The sequence below is a fragment of the Nerophis lumbriciformis genome, linkage group LG09 (assembly GCF_033978685.3).
Source record: "Nerophis lumbriciformis linkage group LG09, RoL_Nlum_v2.1, whole genome shotgun sequence".
NCBI classification, from domain to species: Eukaryota; Metazoa; Chordata; class Actinopteri; order Syngnathiformes; family Syngnathidae; genus Nerophis; species Nerophis lumbriciformis.
In genome coordinates this window covers 40278277-40299562 of record NC_084556.2, presented here as the reverse complement: position 1 = coordinate 40299562, position 21286 = coordinate 40278277, and the positions used below count along the sequence as shown (strand labels likewise).

Here is a 21286-nt window from a genome sequence, read left to right as displayed (position 1 = left end):
AGAATATATTAATTGATGAAAACTTTATTCATTACTCGCGGTTTTACGTAAATTATTATACATAAACTGTTTTTACCAATAATTTAGCTTAAAAACATTACAACACTTAAAAACAAACACATACCAATCGTTGGTTAGAAGGCGATCGCCGAATTCGTCCTCGCTTTCTCCCGTGTCACTGGCTGTCGTGTCGTTTTCGTTGGTTTCGCTTGCATACGGTTTAAACCGATATGGCTCAATAGCTTCAGTTTCTTCTTCAATTTCGCTTAAGCCGCTGAAATCCGAGTCTGAATCCGAGCTAATGTCGCTATACCTTGCTGTTCTATCCGCCATGTTTGTTTGTATTGGCATCACTGTGTGACGTCATAGGAAAATGGACGGGTGTATATAACGATGGTTAAAATCAGGCACTTTGAAGCTTTTTTTTAGGGATATATTGCGTGATGGATAAAATTAAAAAAAAAACTTCGAAAAATAAAATAAGCCCTGGGAACTGATTTTTAATGGTTTTAACCCTTCTGAAATTGTGAAAATGTTCCCCTTTAAGTCTTTGTTACTTAGAATATGTTCCCCATACTAAAGTGTTACCAAAAACATATAACTTTGTCTTGAATTTGAAAAAAAAACATTTTATTTTTCACTAAAGAAGGGTTCGGTGAATGCGCATATCAAACTAATGGGGTTCGGTACCTCAAACAAGGTTAAGAACCTCTGCTTTAAACCCAAACTATCACACATCTTGCTCACTTCAGTGTCAAACCTGGTCCAAAAACAGGAAATCACTCAACAAAAAGCATTGAGACTTTTCTTACAATGCAATGTGGAAATGTTTAATGTAAGGAATTTACAGTTAAAAGTGGTCTTTCAGTTTAGTACAACGATGAATTGCATTACGTGTGCAGCATTTGGTCGTAACTTTGAGGCTTTAATCAGCGGTATTATCTGCTTCAGGCTGTTAATATGACAAGATTGTTAACACTGAAAGAAAATATTCTTTAAAACATGCAGAGCAAAACACTTTTCTGCCCTAAATCAGAACTTTGCTTGATGAGCCTAACCCTACTGGCACACTTCATGCCAAAGTAGTCCAGCCCTGATGCTTTCCTCACGCCGTGTGCACTGCATGTTAGCGCCAAAATCTTTTCCCTTAAGAACTTCCCAAGACATCATCTGGGGAGGTATTGTCCAGGAAGTCTGCTAAAGTTCCTGCTCTGTAGAGCCTGGTCCACGGTACGAATGAAAGTGTCGATGGTTTGCCTCATGTGAGGGGTGAAAGGATCAAAAGATGGCTGCTGGCTGCCCGGGCGCTTGAAGTAACCATCTTGATTGTTCTGGGCACAGATCAGCCGCTCCTCGGTCGGGGTGACGTTCAGGAAGGCTGTGATGAGGCGCAGCTGAGGGAGTAGTTCTCTCTGCAGATCCTCGTAATGCACCACCAGCAGATGGCGTCCAAACTTCAGCCAGCTGAGTGCGTGGGATGCCCACCAGGGGGCGTAGCTTGACACAAATTCTGGCCATTCTTAGAATGAGAGAGGAGAGTTGAGGACAATCATTGATTTTTTACTTCTCACATTGAGTGGGACAAGTGTTTTCCAATAAGTGATCTAAGTGGGTGCTGAGAGCCACCTGGCCACTAGAAGGCGCCAAACACTGACATCACCAATTGAGTGTTATTGGGTTTTTAACTGTTTTATCTGCAGGTGTGTTTTTATCAAAAGACAATACAACATCAAAGTGTAATCATTTGTTGACTTCTATTCTTGATGTAAATATTTTTATGTATTTGATAATGTTGCTAATTTAATAATAACTACTTTTGGGATGTAAAATATACAACAATTCACAATTCATAATCGATTCTCGACATGATGAAGGTGTTAGACAGACCTTGCATCAGACATGCACAGTTAAAGCAGGTAACAGGTAACACAAGTTCCTAGTGGCTACTGACCTGTCAGTGGGTAAGCACCTTTTTAAAAGTCGATTCTTAGAATTTCTGAAATGATTCAGGTGGGGACTTGTCCAGGGTGTACCCCGCCTTCCAGATGTGAATCGATTTTTTCTAGCACCACTAATATTTGATACCAAGAAATACACTAGAGAGGACGGACCTCCGCCAGGACCTACCTCTCATTGGTAAAAAAAAGTCCTTAATCCAGACTTTGATCCAGATCAGCCCCAAAATGTAATCACTTGTTTATATTTCTTTCTCATGTCCTGAAAGTTTCATCTAAATCCGCCTGTAAGTAGCTATATGTGTGTCATTTTGGTGCCAATTGACTCAGACTCAACAACAAGGTGTTGATGGTCATATTGTACAAGTAACAATCTTGTCAGTAATGTATTGTGCATACAGAAGCACACAGAGTTACATCGAGCGAGGTTGCATTCAGGAACACCTGGCTTTTTGAGCATCCAACATTACACAAGTAGTTTTTTGCAAATTCTCTATGTTCTGTATTGCTGTGATAATTATGACAATTTGTTGTGGATTTTGTTATATTTGAATGTATTACTTATTTATAATTTAATTTCTATAATTTAAGTATTTCAATAAATTTCCTACAGATAAAAAGGTGTGGTTTTGTTTTTTGACTTAACGGCATGTTTTCCATTTTTTAAGTAGCGGTTGAGGCACCGTTGAAGCATCATTTAAGCCATACTTGCCAACCTTGAGACCTCCGATTTCGGGAGGTGGGGGTGTGGTCGGGGGTGGGGCGGGGGCGCGGTTGGGGGCGTCGTTACGAGGGGAGGAGTATATTTACAGCTAGAATTCACCAAGTCAAGTATTTCATATATATATATATATATATAAGAAATACTTGACTTTCAGTGAATTCTAGCTATATATATATATATATATATATATATATATATATATATATATATATATATACTGTATATATAAATAAGAGAAATACTTGAATTTCAGTGTTCATTTATTTACACATATACACACACATAACACTCATCTACTCATTGTTGAGTTAAGGGTTGAATTGTCCATCCTTGTTCTATTCTCTGTCACTATTTTTCTAACCATGCTGAACACCCTCTCTGATGATGCATACTGCTTCGTCTCCTTGTTGTGTGCGCAGTTGGGCACTGCACTCTCTAATAGCCCTAGATGTTATTGTCACATATGCATGTACAGTAGATGGCAGGATTGTCCTGTTTAAGAGTGTCACAACATTGCTGTTTACGGCAGACAAACTGCTTTATGGTAGATGAAAACGTGACTGCTGTTGTGTGTTGTTGCCGCGCTGGGAGGAGGTTAATGAAACTGCCTAACAATAAACCCACATAAGAAATCAAGAACTCGCCCTCGACTATTCTACAGTTATAACGTGATTGGGCAGGCACGCTGTTTATATAGTGTGAAAGCGGACGTGAAAACAGGCTGTCGACACGTCACTCAGGTCCGCATGGAGCTGGAGGGGGCGCCTGAATTTCGGGAGATTTTCGGTAGAAAATTTGTCCCGGGAGGTTTTTGGGAGAGGCGCTGAATTTCGGGAGTCTTCCGGAAAATCCGGGAGGGTTGGCAAGTATGATTTAAGCACCGGCACTGTTTTTGAAGTACCGGTTTAGTACTAATCTGGGGTAAAATGTAGACAATACCTGTCCCTCGTCATGACTAAATTTAAATTTTGAACCAATATGGTACCGATTCCCAGTACCTGGGAAACGATACTAGTACCAATTTGTTATACATTTGAGTGTGTTAATGGAGTAATAAATGTTAGTTTATTAAATATTAACATTAACATTCTTAAGTTAACATTTAACTGTGAGCTGATAATAATAACTGTGCTGTCCAGTTGTTTTTGTTTGTCCTATGTGTGTTGCCGTGGTCAGGAAGTAGTCTTTGCCATTACAAAGAAACAGCACTTTTCTAAAACTTTTGCCTATCTTTTATAATCGGTATTTGAGATAAGAACACAAGTTTTTCTTTTATTCGTGCAGTCCAAATTCTTAAAAAATGACTAGTACTAGACAGCTAACAATGTAGCTATTGTGATTAATCTATTCGCCTATGAAGTCCTTAAAAAAACTTCCAAAAGCCGCCAATAATACTCCATTTCCATGCCGTAATCTGCATATTAGCAACATTAGGCCATTTTCTACCACAGGAACTTTTCCCACTTACCAGGGCAAATAAAGTTCCTTTGTTTCCAACAAAAACTAACCAGGTAGATTTAGTTCTTCAGGAACCTTTCGGAGTCCCTCCTAGCTAGGTGGGACTTTTTCAAGACCCTGAACCTATTCGGGACGGGCTTTGCTGTGAAACACTGATTGGTTGAAAACATATTTTTCAAACACATTACCGCCATTGCGCAGTAAAGTTATGCGAGGACGACTTGTTTATTTCTTATTTCTTCTGTATTTCTATTACAACAAACTGGACAACAAAGAAAAAGAACAACGAAAGGAACTTTCCACTTGCGATGTGTTCGTGTTGTCGGCGTGAGATAAACACTGACATTTATTCTTTATGTATTGTTATTTACAGTTGAAATGGACCACACCTCGTACATTCATAATTTACTGAGAGGACGACTTTCTGACTCTTGGACATTGCGGACAAAAGCCTGACTTTTCATGAACAATTCGGTACACTTTATTTTTAAATCATATAATTTTGCATGTTATTGCTTTGCATTTCATTGACTTAGACTTTAGTAAATTAACTCTGACCTAATATAATCAGTTTATTTAAATGGTATCAGTATAGAAATATAGTAAACCACTACTCCATACATTATCAATAAAGTACTATCTATCTATCTATCAGCCTGATTTATATATACTACCCTGAACTGTGAAATGCAGTGGAAACACAAACCACACACTTCTACAGTAACCCAAAGTTCCAGGGACCAGAGTTTCTGAACTTTTGGTGGAAAAGGGCCTATTCTTACATTAATAGCTGACGTACACGGCGCCTCGATCACGGAGGTAACGTAGCTACTGCAACTCTCTACTGAACTGCTGCGTCATCGTCTCTGAGTTGATGAAAGTTTGTGCAAAATTATAAGTCACTTGTATAGTATAAAGTTGTGGCCATAAATCTAAAAGTTGGTCAACTGTAAAATTCAATTTAGACCTAAAGAGATCGTAAGATGGTTGTTTTGTCACAGCGTGTTTTACCTGAGGAGTGAGGATTTTGATGAGTTCATCATATAAACAGTGAACACAAGTTTTCGTGCTGGAAGATATAAACATCCCATCAGTTGGCATCCCATTGAGAGCAGACGTTGTACAGTAAGTGATTTAACTATGTTCATAGTTTTTATTCCTTGTTTATCACTTAACACTACTGCTACATGATGCTTAGGGTCTGATCTACTAAGATCCAAATACCATATGCTGAACAGCGTATGCAAACTATAAAATTGTGTCTCTTATTTGTTGCCTGTGATCCACTAAGACTGCGATTGATAACTGGTGCAGACCACTCTAATTGAGACATTTGCGTGCGTGCTATGCGGCTTTCTACATGGAGACACTCAATTACTGCACATTCATGAAATCATGCTCCTACCTGTGGTATTTTGCTATGTTTTCAAACATGCAGCAAATATATATGTACTACTGTTCATAGGCATTTTTAAAGCAGGCCAGCAGTGCATCTATAATTGAACCCCTTTTTTCAGCGCACTGAAGGTGCGCCCAGGGAGATGCTGGCACGAACAGTGCGCGTGCGCTGGAATGTTCCAGATGCAAGTAAAATTGCATATTGCAATACGCTTTTTTCATATAAATGAAATAAAAAAAACGCCAGTGAACACCAAAACACATCAATTTAATTTGTTTTATTCAGCCCCTCCAGCTATAAAATTATAAAACGATATTGCTGAATAGATAATATGTCTAATATTTTGACTTTGACAGTCCATATATGTTTGACAAGCTCACAGCTATTTTCCAGCCACCGCAGAACCATTTTAGTCTTGATAATCGCTAAATAATGATAATTGCATGTTCTCCTCCAAGTATTGGGGGTGTACTGATGATCAGCATATATATGCTTGCTTTGTTAGCATGTAAAATTACAACATTACCAAGAGGCAGTCTGCTATGAATACACCTGTTTAGACTCTGAGTGTTTGAGCGGAGTCTGCCAAGGAACATAAGGTCATGTGCAACAAAGGTATTGAAATATGGTACCCTTTGATTATACGCAAATCGGTATCCATCTCTATATTAGTGGGCCAATATTAGTGTACATATCCTACCAAGTCAGACCTACACTGTTTCAATATCCATTTCTCTGTTCTCAATTGTTGATGACTGATGATAACAACCAAACCCAACCCCCCCTCCACACCTCGGATTGTAAATAATTCAATGTACATACCCTGATGATTATCTTGTGTGATGGCTGTATTACGATGATTGTATATATCTGATAGCATATATCTGTATCATGAATCAATTTAAGTGAAAAACTTATTCGGGTGTTACCATTTAGTGGTCAATTGTACGGAATATGTACTTCACTGTGCAACTTACTAATAAAAGTCTCAATCAATCAAAGTGGGAGTTTCTCCTCTATTTTTATGATTGTCATTTTCACTTCCATGGCGACATGTTTCCTTTTCTTTGGCGCACTGCCACTAGTAGAGCCTGCCATATGCTTGAGAGACATAATGATGTGTAAAAAGTGAACTAATAAATAATGTTATCCTTCTTGGGTGTACCTCCACCTGAGGCACATAATGTTTTCTGCAACTAGTACTTGAGCCTGTCTCTTATTTACGGACCAAAATTATGTTTTTTATTAATTCAAGGGAGCGCGCTCGGGATTACATTACGTCATAAAACGAAGACCAGCTGTCATTAAATGACGGTAAACCAGCAGAAACAGAGCCACTTCTATAATGGATGTACTTTATGTATGTAAAATATAGTACCTTTGCTTTTCCACTGAGCATCTGTTGCATGTCCTAAATGTCCGGCGCATTTGCGGTTGAATTCCGCCATAAGGGATCGATAAGGGTTCCGGATCAGCAGGATGGCAGAGTTGTACATCTCAATCTCTCTCTCACCGCTCTCATGGGTCTTCACGCAAATGCTGCGGCCGTTCCTCCAAAAGTCCTTCTCTCCTTTGAAACCTAGCAGCGGTAAATAGTATACTTTTTAATAATCACTTGCAAGGCAACACATAAAAACATTCAGGAGCTGACAGTTTTTCCACTGCAGTGGTACCATTTGTCCATTTACAGTAATGCCCTATAAAAACAACTACAGTAAAAAAAACGGCAGCCCAGTCGGCAGAATATGACTGTAAACCGTTTATAATAATACATTGTAAAATCAACGATAGATCTTACGGTAAAAAGAAATTTGGATCAGTCGTCAATATTTATCTTTAAAAATAAACAACTGAATCATTTTTCTATTTACAGATGTGCACTGTGAAAACAACAACCGTAGATTGTACGATAAAAAAATACTGGCAGCTAGGTTGCTAGAATGTCACTGTAAAATAGAAGTGGTAACCATTTTTTATTTTACAGTGATGCACCGTAAAAACAACAACTGTAGATTTTACAGTAAAATAAACTGGCAGCTCAGTCCCAGAATTTCATTATAATAATAACAGTGGTGTCGTTTTTCCATTTACAGTACTTTGGTGTCAAAACCACCGTCAATTTTACAGTAAAATTCAAATGACAGGGCTGCCAGCTTTTTTTTTTTTGTACCATTAAATCTAGTTATTTGTCCTACAGTGCATATTGTCCACACCAACCTCGACTGTACAAGGTTCCGTCAAAGTAGAAGCTACCGGTGTAGTAGCCTGTCATGAGCTCGATCAGGTGACGGACCCAAGTGTTGCCTGCTCCTGGAAAGCTGGAGAGAGCCACCAGAGAGTTGGACCTCTGCGGTAGAAACATTCTCTCTTTGCACCTGGAGTCTGGAACACGTAAAAGAACTTACTTTCAGTCATGAAACCAACCAAATCTAACAAGACACACATGATGAGCACAATAACAAGGACAGCAGGAATTGGGGCCATTTCACTTGGGGCTGCACATAAAAAAAAAAAAATTGCTATTATCGAGGGCCCCTGTCATGCATGGGTCCTTAGAGCCGTCATTATACACCATATGTTAATGCGCTCCTGTTAAGGAAGTTCAGTGTACTACAATGCATGTTTACTTTGCCTTTTTACTCTACATTCAGTCAGGCCGTAGGCTTTGTATGGCGCTAAGCAAGATCTTGTTTGTGGCCCCATTTTGGTCTTTAATATTATTATTTTTGTTATTAGACCCCAGAAGGGCCCCCACTCCACCCTAAACATATCCAATCCAATCCAATCCACTTTATTTATATAGCACATTTAAACAACAAAATGTTTCCAAAGTGCTGCACAACAATATTAAACACAATTAAAAACAAAATAAAATAAATATGATTAAAAACAATTTCAAAGGGTAAAACCAATTAAAACAGTAAATAGAAAGCAACATTTTAAAAACACAGAGGACAACAGAGGACCACACAACTCACGTAGTGTTAAAAGCCAGAGAATAAAAGTGGGTCTTAAGACGAGACTTAAAACACTCCACTGTGGGAGCAGTTCAAACATGGAGGGGCAGAGTGTTCCAGAGCTTAGGGCCGACCACAGAGAAGGCCCGGTCTCCCCTGGTTTTAAGTCTCGTCTTGGACACCACGAGCTGGAGCTGGCTCTCGGACCCACATACACACTCTCAGTTTGTTTACGTGAACTAAAAAAAGTATTATTGACGTTCTACACACGTGCCAGTCTAATCAACATGATAACCAGGAAGTACAGTAGATGGCGCACTCCATTATCAGAAGTCACAATATATACATGTTAATATAGTTGTTTCATCAATAATGTTTTTCATTAAGTGTTCAAACCAATTGCATCATTAGGCTTTTCAGAGGGACTAAAGGCTCCTTAAAATATATTTAAACCCCCTTAATTATTTGGTATTGTTTTATTTTTTCAAAACTTCTATTTTGTTTGATTTTTATTGTATTTTTTTTACAAAATTGTGTTGACAAATGTATTATAATGTAGCAAGAATGGGAGTTTTTATGATCATTATTCACTTATAGGGGAACATTATCACCAGACTTATGTAAGCGTCAATATATACCTTGATGTTGCAGAAAAAAGACCATATATTTTTTTAACCGATTTCCGAACTCTAAATGGGTGAATTTTGGCGAATTAAATATTCGCTCTTGGAGCGATGACGTCACAATGTGACGTCGCATCGGGAAGCAATCCGCCATTTTCTCAAACACCGGGTCAAAACAGCTCTGTTATTTTCCGTTTTTTCGACTGTTTTCCGTACCTTGGAGACATCATGCCTCGTCGGTGTGTTGTCGGAGGGTGTAACAACACGAACAGGGACGAATTCAAGTTGCACCAGTGGCCCAAAGATGCGAAAGTGGCAAAAAAATTGGACATTTGTTCCGCACACTTTACCGACGAAAGCTATGCTACGACAGAGATGGCAAGAATGTGTGGATATCCTGCGACACTCAAAGCAGATGCATTTCTAACGATAAAGTCAAAGAAATCTGCCGCCAGACCCCCATTGAATCTGCCGGAGTGTGTGAGCAATTCAGGGACAAAGGCCCTCGATAGCACGGCAAGCAATGGCGGCAGTTTGTTCCCGCAGACGAGCGAGCTAAACCCCCTGGATGTCTTGGCTCACACTGTCCCGAAGATGATCAAGAGAAGAATATCGACCCTAGCTTCCCTGGCCTGCTGACATGAGGGTATGTCTACAGAATATATTAATTGATGAAAATTGAGCTGTCTGCACTCTCAAAGTGCATGTTTTTGCCAAATGTATTTCATATGCTGAAAACCTAGTTCATAGTTGTTAGTTTCCTTTAATGCCAAACAAACACTTACCAATCGTTGGTTAGAAGGCGATCGCCAAATTCGTCCTCGCTTTCTCCCGTGTCGCTGGCTGTCGTGTCGTTTTCGTCGGTTTCGCTTGCATATGGTTCAAACCGATATGGCTCAATAGCTTCAGTTTCTTCTTCAATTTCGTTTTCGCTACCTGCCTCCACACTACAACCATCCGTTTCAATACATGCGTAATCTGTTAAATCGCTTAAGCCGCTGAAATCCGAGTCTGAATCCGAGCTAATGTCGCTATAGCTTGCTGTTCTTTCCGCCATGTTTGTTTGTGTTGGCTTCACTATGTGACGTCACAGGAAAATGGACGGGTGGTTAAAATCAGGCACTTTGAAGCTTTTTTTAGGGATATTGCGTGATGGGTAAAATTTTGAAAAAAACTTCGAAAAATATAATAAGCCACTGGGAACTGATTTTTAATGGTTTTAACAATTCTGAAATTGTGATAATGTTCCCCTTTAAATATGATTATAAATATGTCAAGTTTCCCTTTTCTTCATTGTATAAGGTAAATGTTAACTGATTTATCTAGGAATATCCATTTCCATCCATTTTCTACCGCTTATTCCCTTTGGGGTCGCGGGGGGCGCTGGAGCCTAACTCAGCTACAATCGGTCGGAAGGCGGTGTACACTCTGGACAAGTCGCCACCTCATCGCAGATCTAGGAATATCACTAATGGATAATCATGATAAAACATCATAATTATAGGTTATTATTATTATCATTAGTGCATCTACTGGGTGTTAAGAGTCTATTGTCTTTAAAAACTAGTGACTTTAATCAAGCTTCCACCCCAAATCCCACCTCACTCCTACCCACTTATCCAAAGTGGGCTGGCTCAGGGTGGAGGACAGAGTAAAACAACTTGCACTGAGCCTAGTCTATAAAATCTGCTACACCTCCCTGATACCGAAGTACATGTCAAACTACTTCCTTAATGTGTAAATGACCGCCATAACCACAACACCAGGGGGAGCTCCACTAACCACGTTAAACCCAGATTCCGATCTAACAAAGGTCTTAACTCATTCTCTTTCTATGCCACATCAATGTGGAATGCGCTCCCAACAGGTATAAAAGAAAGGGCATCTCTATCCTCCTTCAAAACCGCACTAAAAGAACACCTCCAGGCAACTTCAACCCTAAACTAACACCCTCCCCGGATTGTTGTTAATAATCAAATGTAAACAATCAAATGTAGATACTTTTCTTATACCTTCTGATATCTCTCTCTCTCTCTCTCTCTCTCTCTCTCTCTCTCTCTCTCTCTCTCTCTCTCTCTCTCTCTCCTATGTCCACTACTTGCTGTACATATCCTACCAAGTCAGACCTACACTGTTTCAATATCCATTTCTCTGTTCTCAATTGTTGATGACTGATGATAACAACCAAACTTAACCCCCCCTCTCCACATCCCGAATTGTAAATAATATAAATAATTCAATGTATACACCCTGATGATTATCTTGTGTGATGACTGTATTATGATGATAGTATATATGATAGTATATATCTGTATCATGAATCAATTTAAGGGGACCCCGACTTAAACAAGTTGAAAAACTTATTCGGGTGTTACCATTTAGTGGTCAACTGTACGGAATATGTACTTCACTGTGCAACCTACTAATAAAAGTCTCAATCAATCAATCAATTCCTTGAAAGCTCCACAATTGCGTGCTATACGATGCAGAAGTAAACATGTCCCGATGCTGCCACAAATAGATTTAATATATTTTTACCTTTCTTCTATCCTCATCCTGGTTCCCAAATGTTGGCGGTGCGTGTGAGCTAGAAGCTAGAGCTAACCAGCGCCAGGCTGGAAAATTCATGCACACATAGCATTTCTCGCAGTATAATACATAAGAGAATAATTTTGCCACACCTCGTGTGTGTGTGTGTGACAATCATTGGTACTTTAACTCACATAATTATTTTTCTGTCGTGACTGTGTAGCCATGCATTCTACTGGAGTGGCAAATTATGAAGCGTTAAATCTACCGCAGCGCCAAGCAAATAATCTGAAGATGCCCACCATATGTGAGTGAAGTGACTCAAAGTGCTTTACATAGTAAAAAACATATCTACCGGTAAGTTACATTTGAACCAGTGTGGGAGACACTGGGAGGAGATGGGTTGAGTGCCCAAGGACACAACGGCAGTGACTAGAATGGCGGAAGCGGGGATTGAACCTGCGGCAGGCCGCTCTACCAACCGAGCTACGCCGCCCCAGGGGTCCCCACGTCTGCGGTCCCTTTCAAGGTTCCTCATTGTGCCCATTGGGTTGACTTTTTTTCTTGCCCTCATGTGGGATCAGAGCTGAGGATGTCATGGTTTGTGCAGCCCTTTGAGGCATTTGTGATTAAAGGCTATATAAACAAACTTTGATTGATTGAATGCATACATGTGGACTTCGATGATGTTATGTGTTTCTGTCAAAACAAGTCAAGTCAAGTCTTTATTGTCATTTAGCTGTTACCACAAAATGAGAAAGTGTTTCTCCAGGAATTAAGAAGAGGCACAGTGCAAAAGTGCTTAATATAAAAATACATTATATGATATAAAACCACACACACACTTAAGCATGTAAGAACCGTGTGTCATAACGACGTGGACTGTGAAAGTTTTGTTTTCCCAAGATGCAAGTATAGTTGGACTGGACATGACGTGAAGGTGAGTCATACTTGCCAACCTTGAGACCTCCGATTTCGGGAGGTGGGGGGGGCGTGTGCGTGGTTGGGGCGGGGCGTGGTTGGGGGCGTGGTTAAGAGGGGATGATTCACCAAGTCAAGTATTTCATATATATATATATGTATGTGTGGGGAAAAAAATCACAAGACTATTTCATCTCTACAGGCCTGTGATGAAATAGTCTTGTGAGTTTTTTCCCCACACATACATATATTGCGCTCTACTACGGTATCGAGCACTATTTTTTGGATAACCTTATTAAGACATATATATATATATATATATATATATATATATATATAAGAAATACTTGAAAGAAATATATATATATATATATATATATATATATATATATATATATATATATATATATATAAGAAATACTTGACAGTGAATTCTAGCTATATATATAAATATATATATATATATATATATATTAGAGAAATACTTGAATTTCAGTGTTCATTTATTTACACATACTGTATACACACATATAACACTCATCTACTCATTGTTGAGTTAAGGGTTGAATTGTCCATCCTTGTTCTATTCTCTGTCTCTATTTTTCTAACCATGCTGGACACCCTCTCTGATTATGCATTCTGCTTTGTCTCCTTGTTGTGTGCGCAGTTGTGCACTGCACTCTCTAAAAGCCCTAGATGTTATTGTCACATATGCATGTACAGTAGATGGCAATATTGTCCTGTTTAAGAGTGTCACAACATTGCTGTTTACGGCAGACGAACTGCTTTACGGTAGACGAAAACGTGACTGCTGTTGTTGTGTGTTGTTACCGCGCTGGGAGGACGTTAATGAAACTGCCTAACAATAAACCCACATAAGAAACCAAGAACTCGCCCTTGATCATTCTACAGTTATAACGTGATTGGGCAAACACGCTGTTTATATTGTGGGAAAGCGGACGTGAAAACAGGCTGTCGACACGTCACTCAGATCCGCATGGAGCTGGAGGGGGCGTGGCCTCCAGCTCCGCCTGAATTTCAGGAGATTTTCGGGAGAAAATTTGTCCCGGGAGGTTTTCGGGAGAGGCGCTGAATTTTGGGAGTCTCCCAGAAAATCCTGGATGGTTGGCAAGTATGAGGTGAATACATATTTATTTTAACACTATAAACTACAAAAAAGGGTGCAAACAAAAGGCGCGCTCAAGGTGGAGATAAAACTTGGCTAATGAAAACAAAAGACTAGCACAAAGGCAAAAACTATGAACATGAAATATACAACAGACACTTACTATGACGTGAGAAGATCAGCATGAACTATGGAAAACATGAGTAGCATCAGGTAACAGCGGTAAACAGAGTTAATGTCGCCAGGCCGACTTCCTGGCAACTATCGGCTTAAATAGTCTTGAACATGATTAATGACAGGTGTGTGAGTCCAAATGAATCAGGTGCGTGACATGAGGACAGGTGAAAACTAATGGGTTGTCATGGAAACAAAACAAACAAGAGTGCACAAAGAGTCCAAAAACCAAACCGAACACAACCAAAACAAAACATGATCACAAAGACATGACACAGTGAAGTGTTCCATGCTGGAGGAATCAACCATTCTGCATTTTTCAAGGGGTGTAGGTAGTGTTACACATTATTCATTTTGAAAGATCAACAACTTTATCACTATTATTTAACTTTGACAACAACATTTTAAGAAAAAAATCTTCAAGTTTTAATAAAAGCACTGGCCATGATCATGGATTCCGCCTCCTATGTGGTTGTAGCCCTTGTTTATACCATTGGGCTAAATGTTCTATATTTCAGCAAATCTGTGATTTCCTGACTGTATGTGAAGACTCTCACCAAGTACAGGAGTGTGATACACCTGATAGTAGTCCTTCTCCGTTGTTACTGTCGCTGTGGAGTTTTTGGTGTGGTTCAGACCAGCGTTTTCTGCGCATTGTTGTCCCGACTGCTGGTTGAGACCGAACAGAGACGACGTCCAAGTACAGAAGCAGTGGGGTTTCTTGAAGACGGCCAGCGGGAGTTCCTACAAATGAGATGCACAAAAAATGTTCTCCATGTGTTGGATGACTCATATTTGAGTCACAGGGTGAATTGTCAGCAGGGATGCGTTGTAGCGTCACACCTCCCTTCTCGTTGCTCACATGGTTCCTGCACATTGATAACGCTCAAGTAATTAGGGCAAACACAACTTCTGGAAGAAAGTTGAGCGTAATTATATAGCTCACGCACCACACTGTGATAATTAATCATTCTCTGGTAATATTTATATCAGACGTCTCTTTTTTTGGGGAGAAGACAAAGCAGCGTGCAGAGGGAAACAGAATCCAGATCCTTCCAATTAGAGGAACGTTTACACTAAGGGTGTAACGTTGTCACGATGTGGTACTTTACTCAGTATTAAGGTCACGGTTTGGTTATTTTTTAGTATAGTGAGGGTTCATAAAATCAAACCATGAACTACATCTATAGCCAATGAATACAATTGTTGAATACAAATATCACTATATTATAACTGACAAGTTATAATGCAGGTAAATCATACTTGCCAACCTTGAGACCTCCGATTTCGGGAGGTGGGGGGAGGGGGTTGTGGGTACGGGGTACGGGGTTGGGGGCGTGGTTAAGAGGGGAGGAGTGTATTTACAGCTAGAATTCACCAAGTCAAGTATTTCATATATATATATATATATATATATATATATATAAATACTTGACTTTCAGTTAATTCTAGCTATATATATATATATATATATATATTTATTTTTATTATATATATATATATATATATATATATATATATATATATATATATATATATATATATATATATATATATAAATAAAATAAATAAATACTTGAATTTCAGTGTTCATTTATTTAAACATATACACACACATAACACTCATCTACTCATTGTTGAGTTAAGGGTTGAATTGTCTATCCTTGTTCTATTCTCTGTCACTATTTTTCTAACCATGCTGAACACCCTCTCTGATGATGCATTGTTGTGTGGCACGCACAAAAGTGCTTTCATCAAATGCACTAGAGTCTGGAATCTTCCATCTCTCCCTAGCATGGCCCAAAACCGGTCAATCTTTGCTTCCTGAGGAAGATCTTCACTGCCAAGTACTTGGTAGTCCACTAGTTCGTCCCGGAGGCTATCCAGGTCCAATCGCAGCTGCGGCTTGGAACTTACAAGCGTATTTCTTCATCTTACTCGTCGTTGGCGTCGCCACGGCTGTATCTTCCTCCTTCTTCTGCTTTGTCTCCTTGTTGTGTGCGCAGTTGTGCACTGCACTCTCTAAAAGCCCTAGATGTTATTGTCACATATGCATGTACAGTAGATGACAGTATTGTCCTGTTTAAGAGTGTTACAACATTGCTGTTTACGGCAGACAAACTGCTTTACGGTAGACGAAAACGTGACTGCTGTTGTTGTGTGTTGTTACCGCGCTGGGAGGACGTTAATGAAACTGCCTAACAATAAAGGGGGCGTGGTCTCCAGCTCCGCCTGAATATCGGGAGATTTTCGGGAGAAAATTTGTCCCGGGAGGTTTTCGGGAGAGGCACTGAATTCCGGGAGTCTCCCTGGAAATGTTTGCCTCGGCATTTTAATGGTGTGGACGTGTGGCACCAAACGGAGATGTTGACGTGCGGAGTAAGCCCTCTTCATTGTCTAGCGGGTGACTTTTCAAATGATGCTACATATTAACAGTGTAGCCGAGTGTCCTGGGTTCGCCTATACCAGGGGTCGGCAACCCGCGGCTCCGGAGCCGCATGCGACTCTTTGATCACTCTGATGTGGCTCAGCTGCATACTTGCCGACCCCCCCGATTTTCCCGGGAGACTTCCGGATTTCAGTGCCTCTCGCAGAAAACTCCCGGGATTAATATTCTCCGATTTTCACCCTTACAATAATAATAAGGGCGTGCCATGATGGGAAAGCATTTAGCGCCCTCTACAATCTGTATAAACAGCGTGCTAGTCCAGTCTCTTGTTATATGCATCTTCTGTTTGCACACGTAAGTGACAGCCATGCATACTTGGTCAACAACCACACAGGTTACACTGACGGTGGCCATATAAAACAACTTTAACACTCTTACTAATAATGCGCCACACTTTGAACCAAAACCAAACAAGAATGACAAACACATTTCGGGAGAACATCTGCACCTTAACACAACATAAACACAACAGAACAAATACCCAGAATCCCATGCAGCCCTGACTCTTCCGGGCTACATTATACACCCCTGCTACCACCAAACCCCGCCCCCACCCCAACCTTGCTCCCTCACACATCAGCCCCCCCCCCTCTGTGCGTTGGTTGAGGTGAGCGGGGTTTGGTAGCGGGGGTGTATAATGTAGCCCGGAAGAGTTAGGTCTGCATGGGATTCTGGGTATTTGTTCTGTTGTGTTTATGTTGTGTTACGGTGCAGATGTTACGTTGAATGAGTTTAAAGCTTCTGTGAAAGGATTGCAGTCTACCTTGTCTGTATGCACATGTGTCATGTGAGCAAGTTTTAATGTTGTAAATGTGATGTTTTATGTATTTGTTTACTGTTTTTAATGTAACCTTGCTGCTGCCCTCTTGGCCAGGTCTCCCTTGGAAAAGAGATCTTTGATCTCAATGGGATTTTACCTGGTTAAATAAAGGCTAATAATAATAAAGATGTTCTCCCGAAATGTGTTTGTCATTCTTGTTTGGTGTGGGTTCACAGTGTGGCGCATTATTAGTAAGAGTGTTAAAGTTTTTTATACCGCCACCGTCAGTGTAACCTGTGTGGTTGTTGACCAAGTATGCGTTGCTGTCATGAGCAAACAGAAGTCCCATACAACGTGTGGCTGGGCCGGCACGCTGGGTGTAGTGGGCGCTAAATGCTGTACCATCACGGCACGTTCGAGAGAATACTTGCCCTGAAATTCGTAGTCTGCCGGAAAAATCGGGAGGGTTGACAAGTATGACGCTGTCAAGCGCCATTCATATAAAACCTGCCGGCCGCACTAACATTCAATTGTCATATTAAGGTGTGGGCCGCGTGTCTGAGACCCTTGGTTTATACATAGCACAAAGCAAAAAAAAAACTTTGTATTCAGTGTTATTTCATTTTAAATTTCAAAAGATTTTTGTGGCTCCCATTGTTTTCTTTAATTTGTGAAACTGGTCAAAATGGCTCTTTGACTGGTAAAGGTTGCCGACCCCTGGCCTATACAGTGTACTTATCTAATAAAATAATAACCGGGAGACATTAGAGCAGGTTCGGTAGCCACCACTTCTTTAATGTCAACATCACACACCTCCTTCCACAACCACACACACCCTACATCACAGCCCTACGGCAACTCTGGAAGGACAAAACTCCTCCTCCTTACCTAACACACTAACTTGGAACACCCTGAACTGTTTGTTACAGCAGTAATGCTACTTTCTATAGCAATGCTTTCGCCCCACACTTGACAAATTACGGTTGTCTGTTCGACATATTCCCACTTGAAGCCAAACCACCGCCAGACGATTGACCCCCTGCTGTTTTTCTTGGGAATTAATTCTTCCTCCATTTGTTACCAGATTCGCACCTTCTTTCTCTTGTATTACCGCTCGCACCGCTCCGCTAGCATCACAGCTAACTTTAGCCATGCTGCTACCTTTCTGCTCTGCTAGGGCGTATACGTATGTGACGTATGTTGTGACAGTATGTGACGTGTGTAGAAGCTGCGCTTGCTGTCTGTGAGAAGGAGACACAAGAAAGAGTGGGAAGAGCTTGTCGTGTAATGCCAGCAGCTAAAAGCAACTGCGTGAGAACTTATACTCGAATATCACGATATAGTCATTTTCTATATAGCACAGAGACAAACCCGCGATATATCGCATATATCGATATATCGCCCAGCCCTATACTGTAGTTGTTTGTACTGCATTCTTTTGTATTGTTTTGCATACAATTGATCTCATGTAAAACTTTGGCTCCGTGGGATAATTTTTTGCCAGTCTAAACGCTCTAAAATGCTTCAAATCTCATATTTTTGCATCAGATTTGGGCCACACCAGGAAGTAGTCCGAATCTGTTTGGAATCTGGTCTTTTCAGATGTGACTGCATTCCAACTGGCAATGCAACCTGTTTGCGACTTGTACGCCATCTTTGGTCAAGCTATGTCATTCGTGTGTGCAGCACGATCACTTTCCATTTTGAAATGATCTTCTTCCTTCTCCTGCAGTTGTTTTCTATCGTCTCCCTACTTCCTCCACCCAACAGCCACGGCACAACCCCACTAACACGCTGATCTGTGGCATCCATGTTTTCTTGTGTAGCAGCGACTTCCTTGTTCATTTACAGAATCCAGTCCACTTCCTCTGTTTCCACTTTATCGAACTGCGCATGCAAGTGATGTTGAGGCTGTGCGCGTTTATACTGGAGTCTGATAAAGATCACATTTTACTCGTAAACTAAACAGTCAGCTGGAAAAAAAATTGATTTTGAAAAAATAATATTTGGTCCACTTTGGCCCGCATTGTAATAGTCTTTGTTTTTGTTTTTTAAAGGCATGTTTAATGTTAAAGTTGTGCTGTTTTGGGGTCCCAGAACGTACGAATAACATTTCTGGAACATCTGGAATGCACCGCCTGCGCAGTAATCAAGGGAACACTGAACTGAAATATAAACGCAACACTTTTGTTTTTGCTCTCGTTTTCATGAGTTGAACTCAAAGATCTAAAACTTTTACTATATACACAAAAGACCAATTCTTCTCAAATGTTGTCTAAATCTGTGTTAGTGAGCATTTCTTCTTTGCTAGGATAATCCATCCCACCTCACAGGTGTCGCATATCAACATGCTAATGAAACAGCATGATTATTGCACAGGTGTGCCTTAGGCTGCCCACAATAAAAGTCGACTCTGAAATGTGCATTTTTACTTTATTGGGGGTCTGGGGGGGTCCGAAAAGCTGTCAGTATCTGGTGTGACCACTATTTGCCTCACGCAGTGCCACACATCTCCTTTGCATAGAGTTGATCAGGTTGTTGATTGTGGTCTGTGGAATGTTGGTACACTCCTCTTCAATGGCTGCGCGAAGTTGCTGGTTATTGTCAGGAACTGGAACACGTTGTCGTATACGCCGATCCACAGCATCCTAAACATGCTCAACGGGTGACATATCCGGTGAGTATGGTGGCCATGCAAGAACTGGAATGTTTTCAGCTTCCGGGAATTGTGTACAGATTCTTCCAACATGGGGCCGTGCATTCATGCTGCAACATGAGGTGATGGTCTCAGGTGAATGGCACAACAATGGGCCTCAGGATCTCATCACGGTATCTCTGTACATTCAAAATACCATCAATAAAATCCACTTGGGTTGTCCATAACATAGGCCTGCCCATACCATAACCCCAACCCCACCATGGGCCACTCGATTCACAACGTTGACAATAGCTAATCGCCCTCCCACACGACACCACACACGCTGTCTGCCGTCTGCCGTGAACAGTGAAAAAAATTCATCCATGAAGAAAACACCTCCCAAACGTGCCAGACACCACCAAATGTTAGCATTTGCCCACTCAAGTCGGTTACGACAACGAACTGCAGTCAGGTCGATGAGGACTACGAGCATGCAGACGAGCTTCCCTGGGACGGTTTCTCACAGTTTGTGCAGAAATCATTTGGTTATGCAAATCAATTGTTGCAGCAGCTGTCCGGGTGGCTGATCTCAGGCGATCATGGAGGTGCACCTGCTGAATATGGAAGTCCTGGGCTGGTGTGCTTACACGTGGTCTGCGGTTGTGAGGACGGTTGGATGTACTGCCAAATTCTCTGAAACGCCTTTGGAGCCGGCTTATGGTAGAGAAAGGAACATTCAATTCACGGGCAACGGCTCTGGTGGACATTCCTGCAGTTAGCATGCTTACTGCATGCACCCTCAAAACTTGCGACATCTGTGGCATTGTGCTTGTGTGATAAAACTGCACATTTCAGCATGGCCTTTTATTGTGGGAAGCCGAAGGCACACCTGTGTAGTAATCATGCTGTTTAATCAGCATCTTGATATACCATATCTGTCAGGTGAGATGGATTAAATTGGCAAAGAAGACATGCTCACTAACACAGATTTAGACAGATTTGTGACGAATATTTGAGAGAAATAGGTCTTTTGTGTATTAAGTAAAGGTTTTAGATCCTTGAATTCAACAAGCAAAAACAAAAGTTCAGTTCAGTGTTTATTTTTTAAAGGCTAAAACATCATTATACTATACAATTATATACAAAACCTTGTGTTATTGATTGGCGCTAATAATATCAGTCCGATATCAGCAAGGAATATGTCACGACGTGGACTAAGGAGTGATTGTTTTCCCGAGATGCAAGTAAACTTGGATCGGACATGGCTTGAAGGTGGGTATATGATTTATTTTAAACACTAACAAACTACAAAACAGAAGCAAACAAAAGTCGCGCACAATGGCGCAAGTAAAAAACTTGGCGAATGAAAACAAAACTTGCACAAAGGCAGAAACTGTGAACACGAAAACAAAAACACTTACTGTGGCATGGGACTGTGAACATGGCTTGATACGAGAGGATAGCAGGGTTAGAAAGGATATGACACCAGGACGAACAACAGAAAATGAAAAGCTTAAATAACACAGACATGATTAACAACAGGTCCGTGACTCAAAACAGGTGCGTGACATGA

The 21286-nt window shown here is 40.6% G+C and overlaps 1 protein-coding gene across 1 annotated transcript in view; it reads right to left on the bottom strand.

Annotated features, from left to right (window-relative positions):
* Nucleotides 1-828: 828 nt before the first annotated feature.
* The window catches only part of LOC133608029 (sialate:O-sulfotransferase 1-like), a 118658-nt gene continuing 98200 nt past the window's right edge, over nt 829-21286 (bottom strand). The window contains exons 6-9 of the mRNA XM_061963163.2: nt 14424-14610; nt 7754-7918; nt 6915-7115; nt 829-1519 (exon numbers count right to left, since the gene is read on the bottom strand). Coding sequence (XP_061819147.1) covers nt 1167-1519; nt 6915-7115; nt 7754-7918; nt 14424-14610 — 906 coding nt within the window. The 3' untranslated portion in view covers nt 829-1166. The remainder of the gene's footprint in view (nt 1520-6914; nt 7116-7753; nt 7919-14423; nt 14611-21286) is intronic.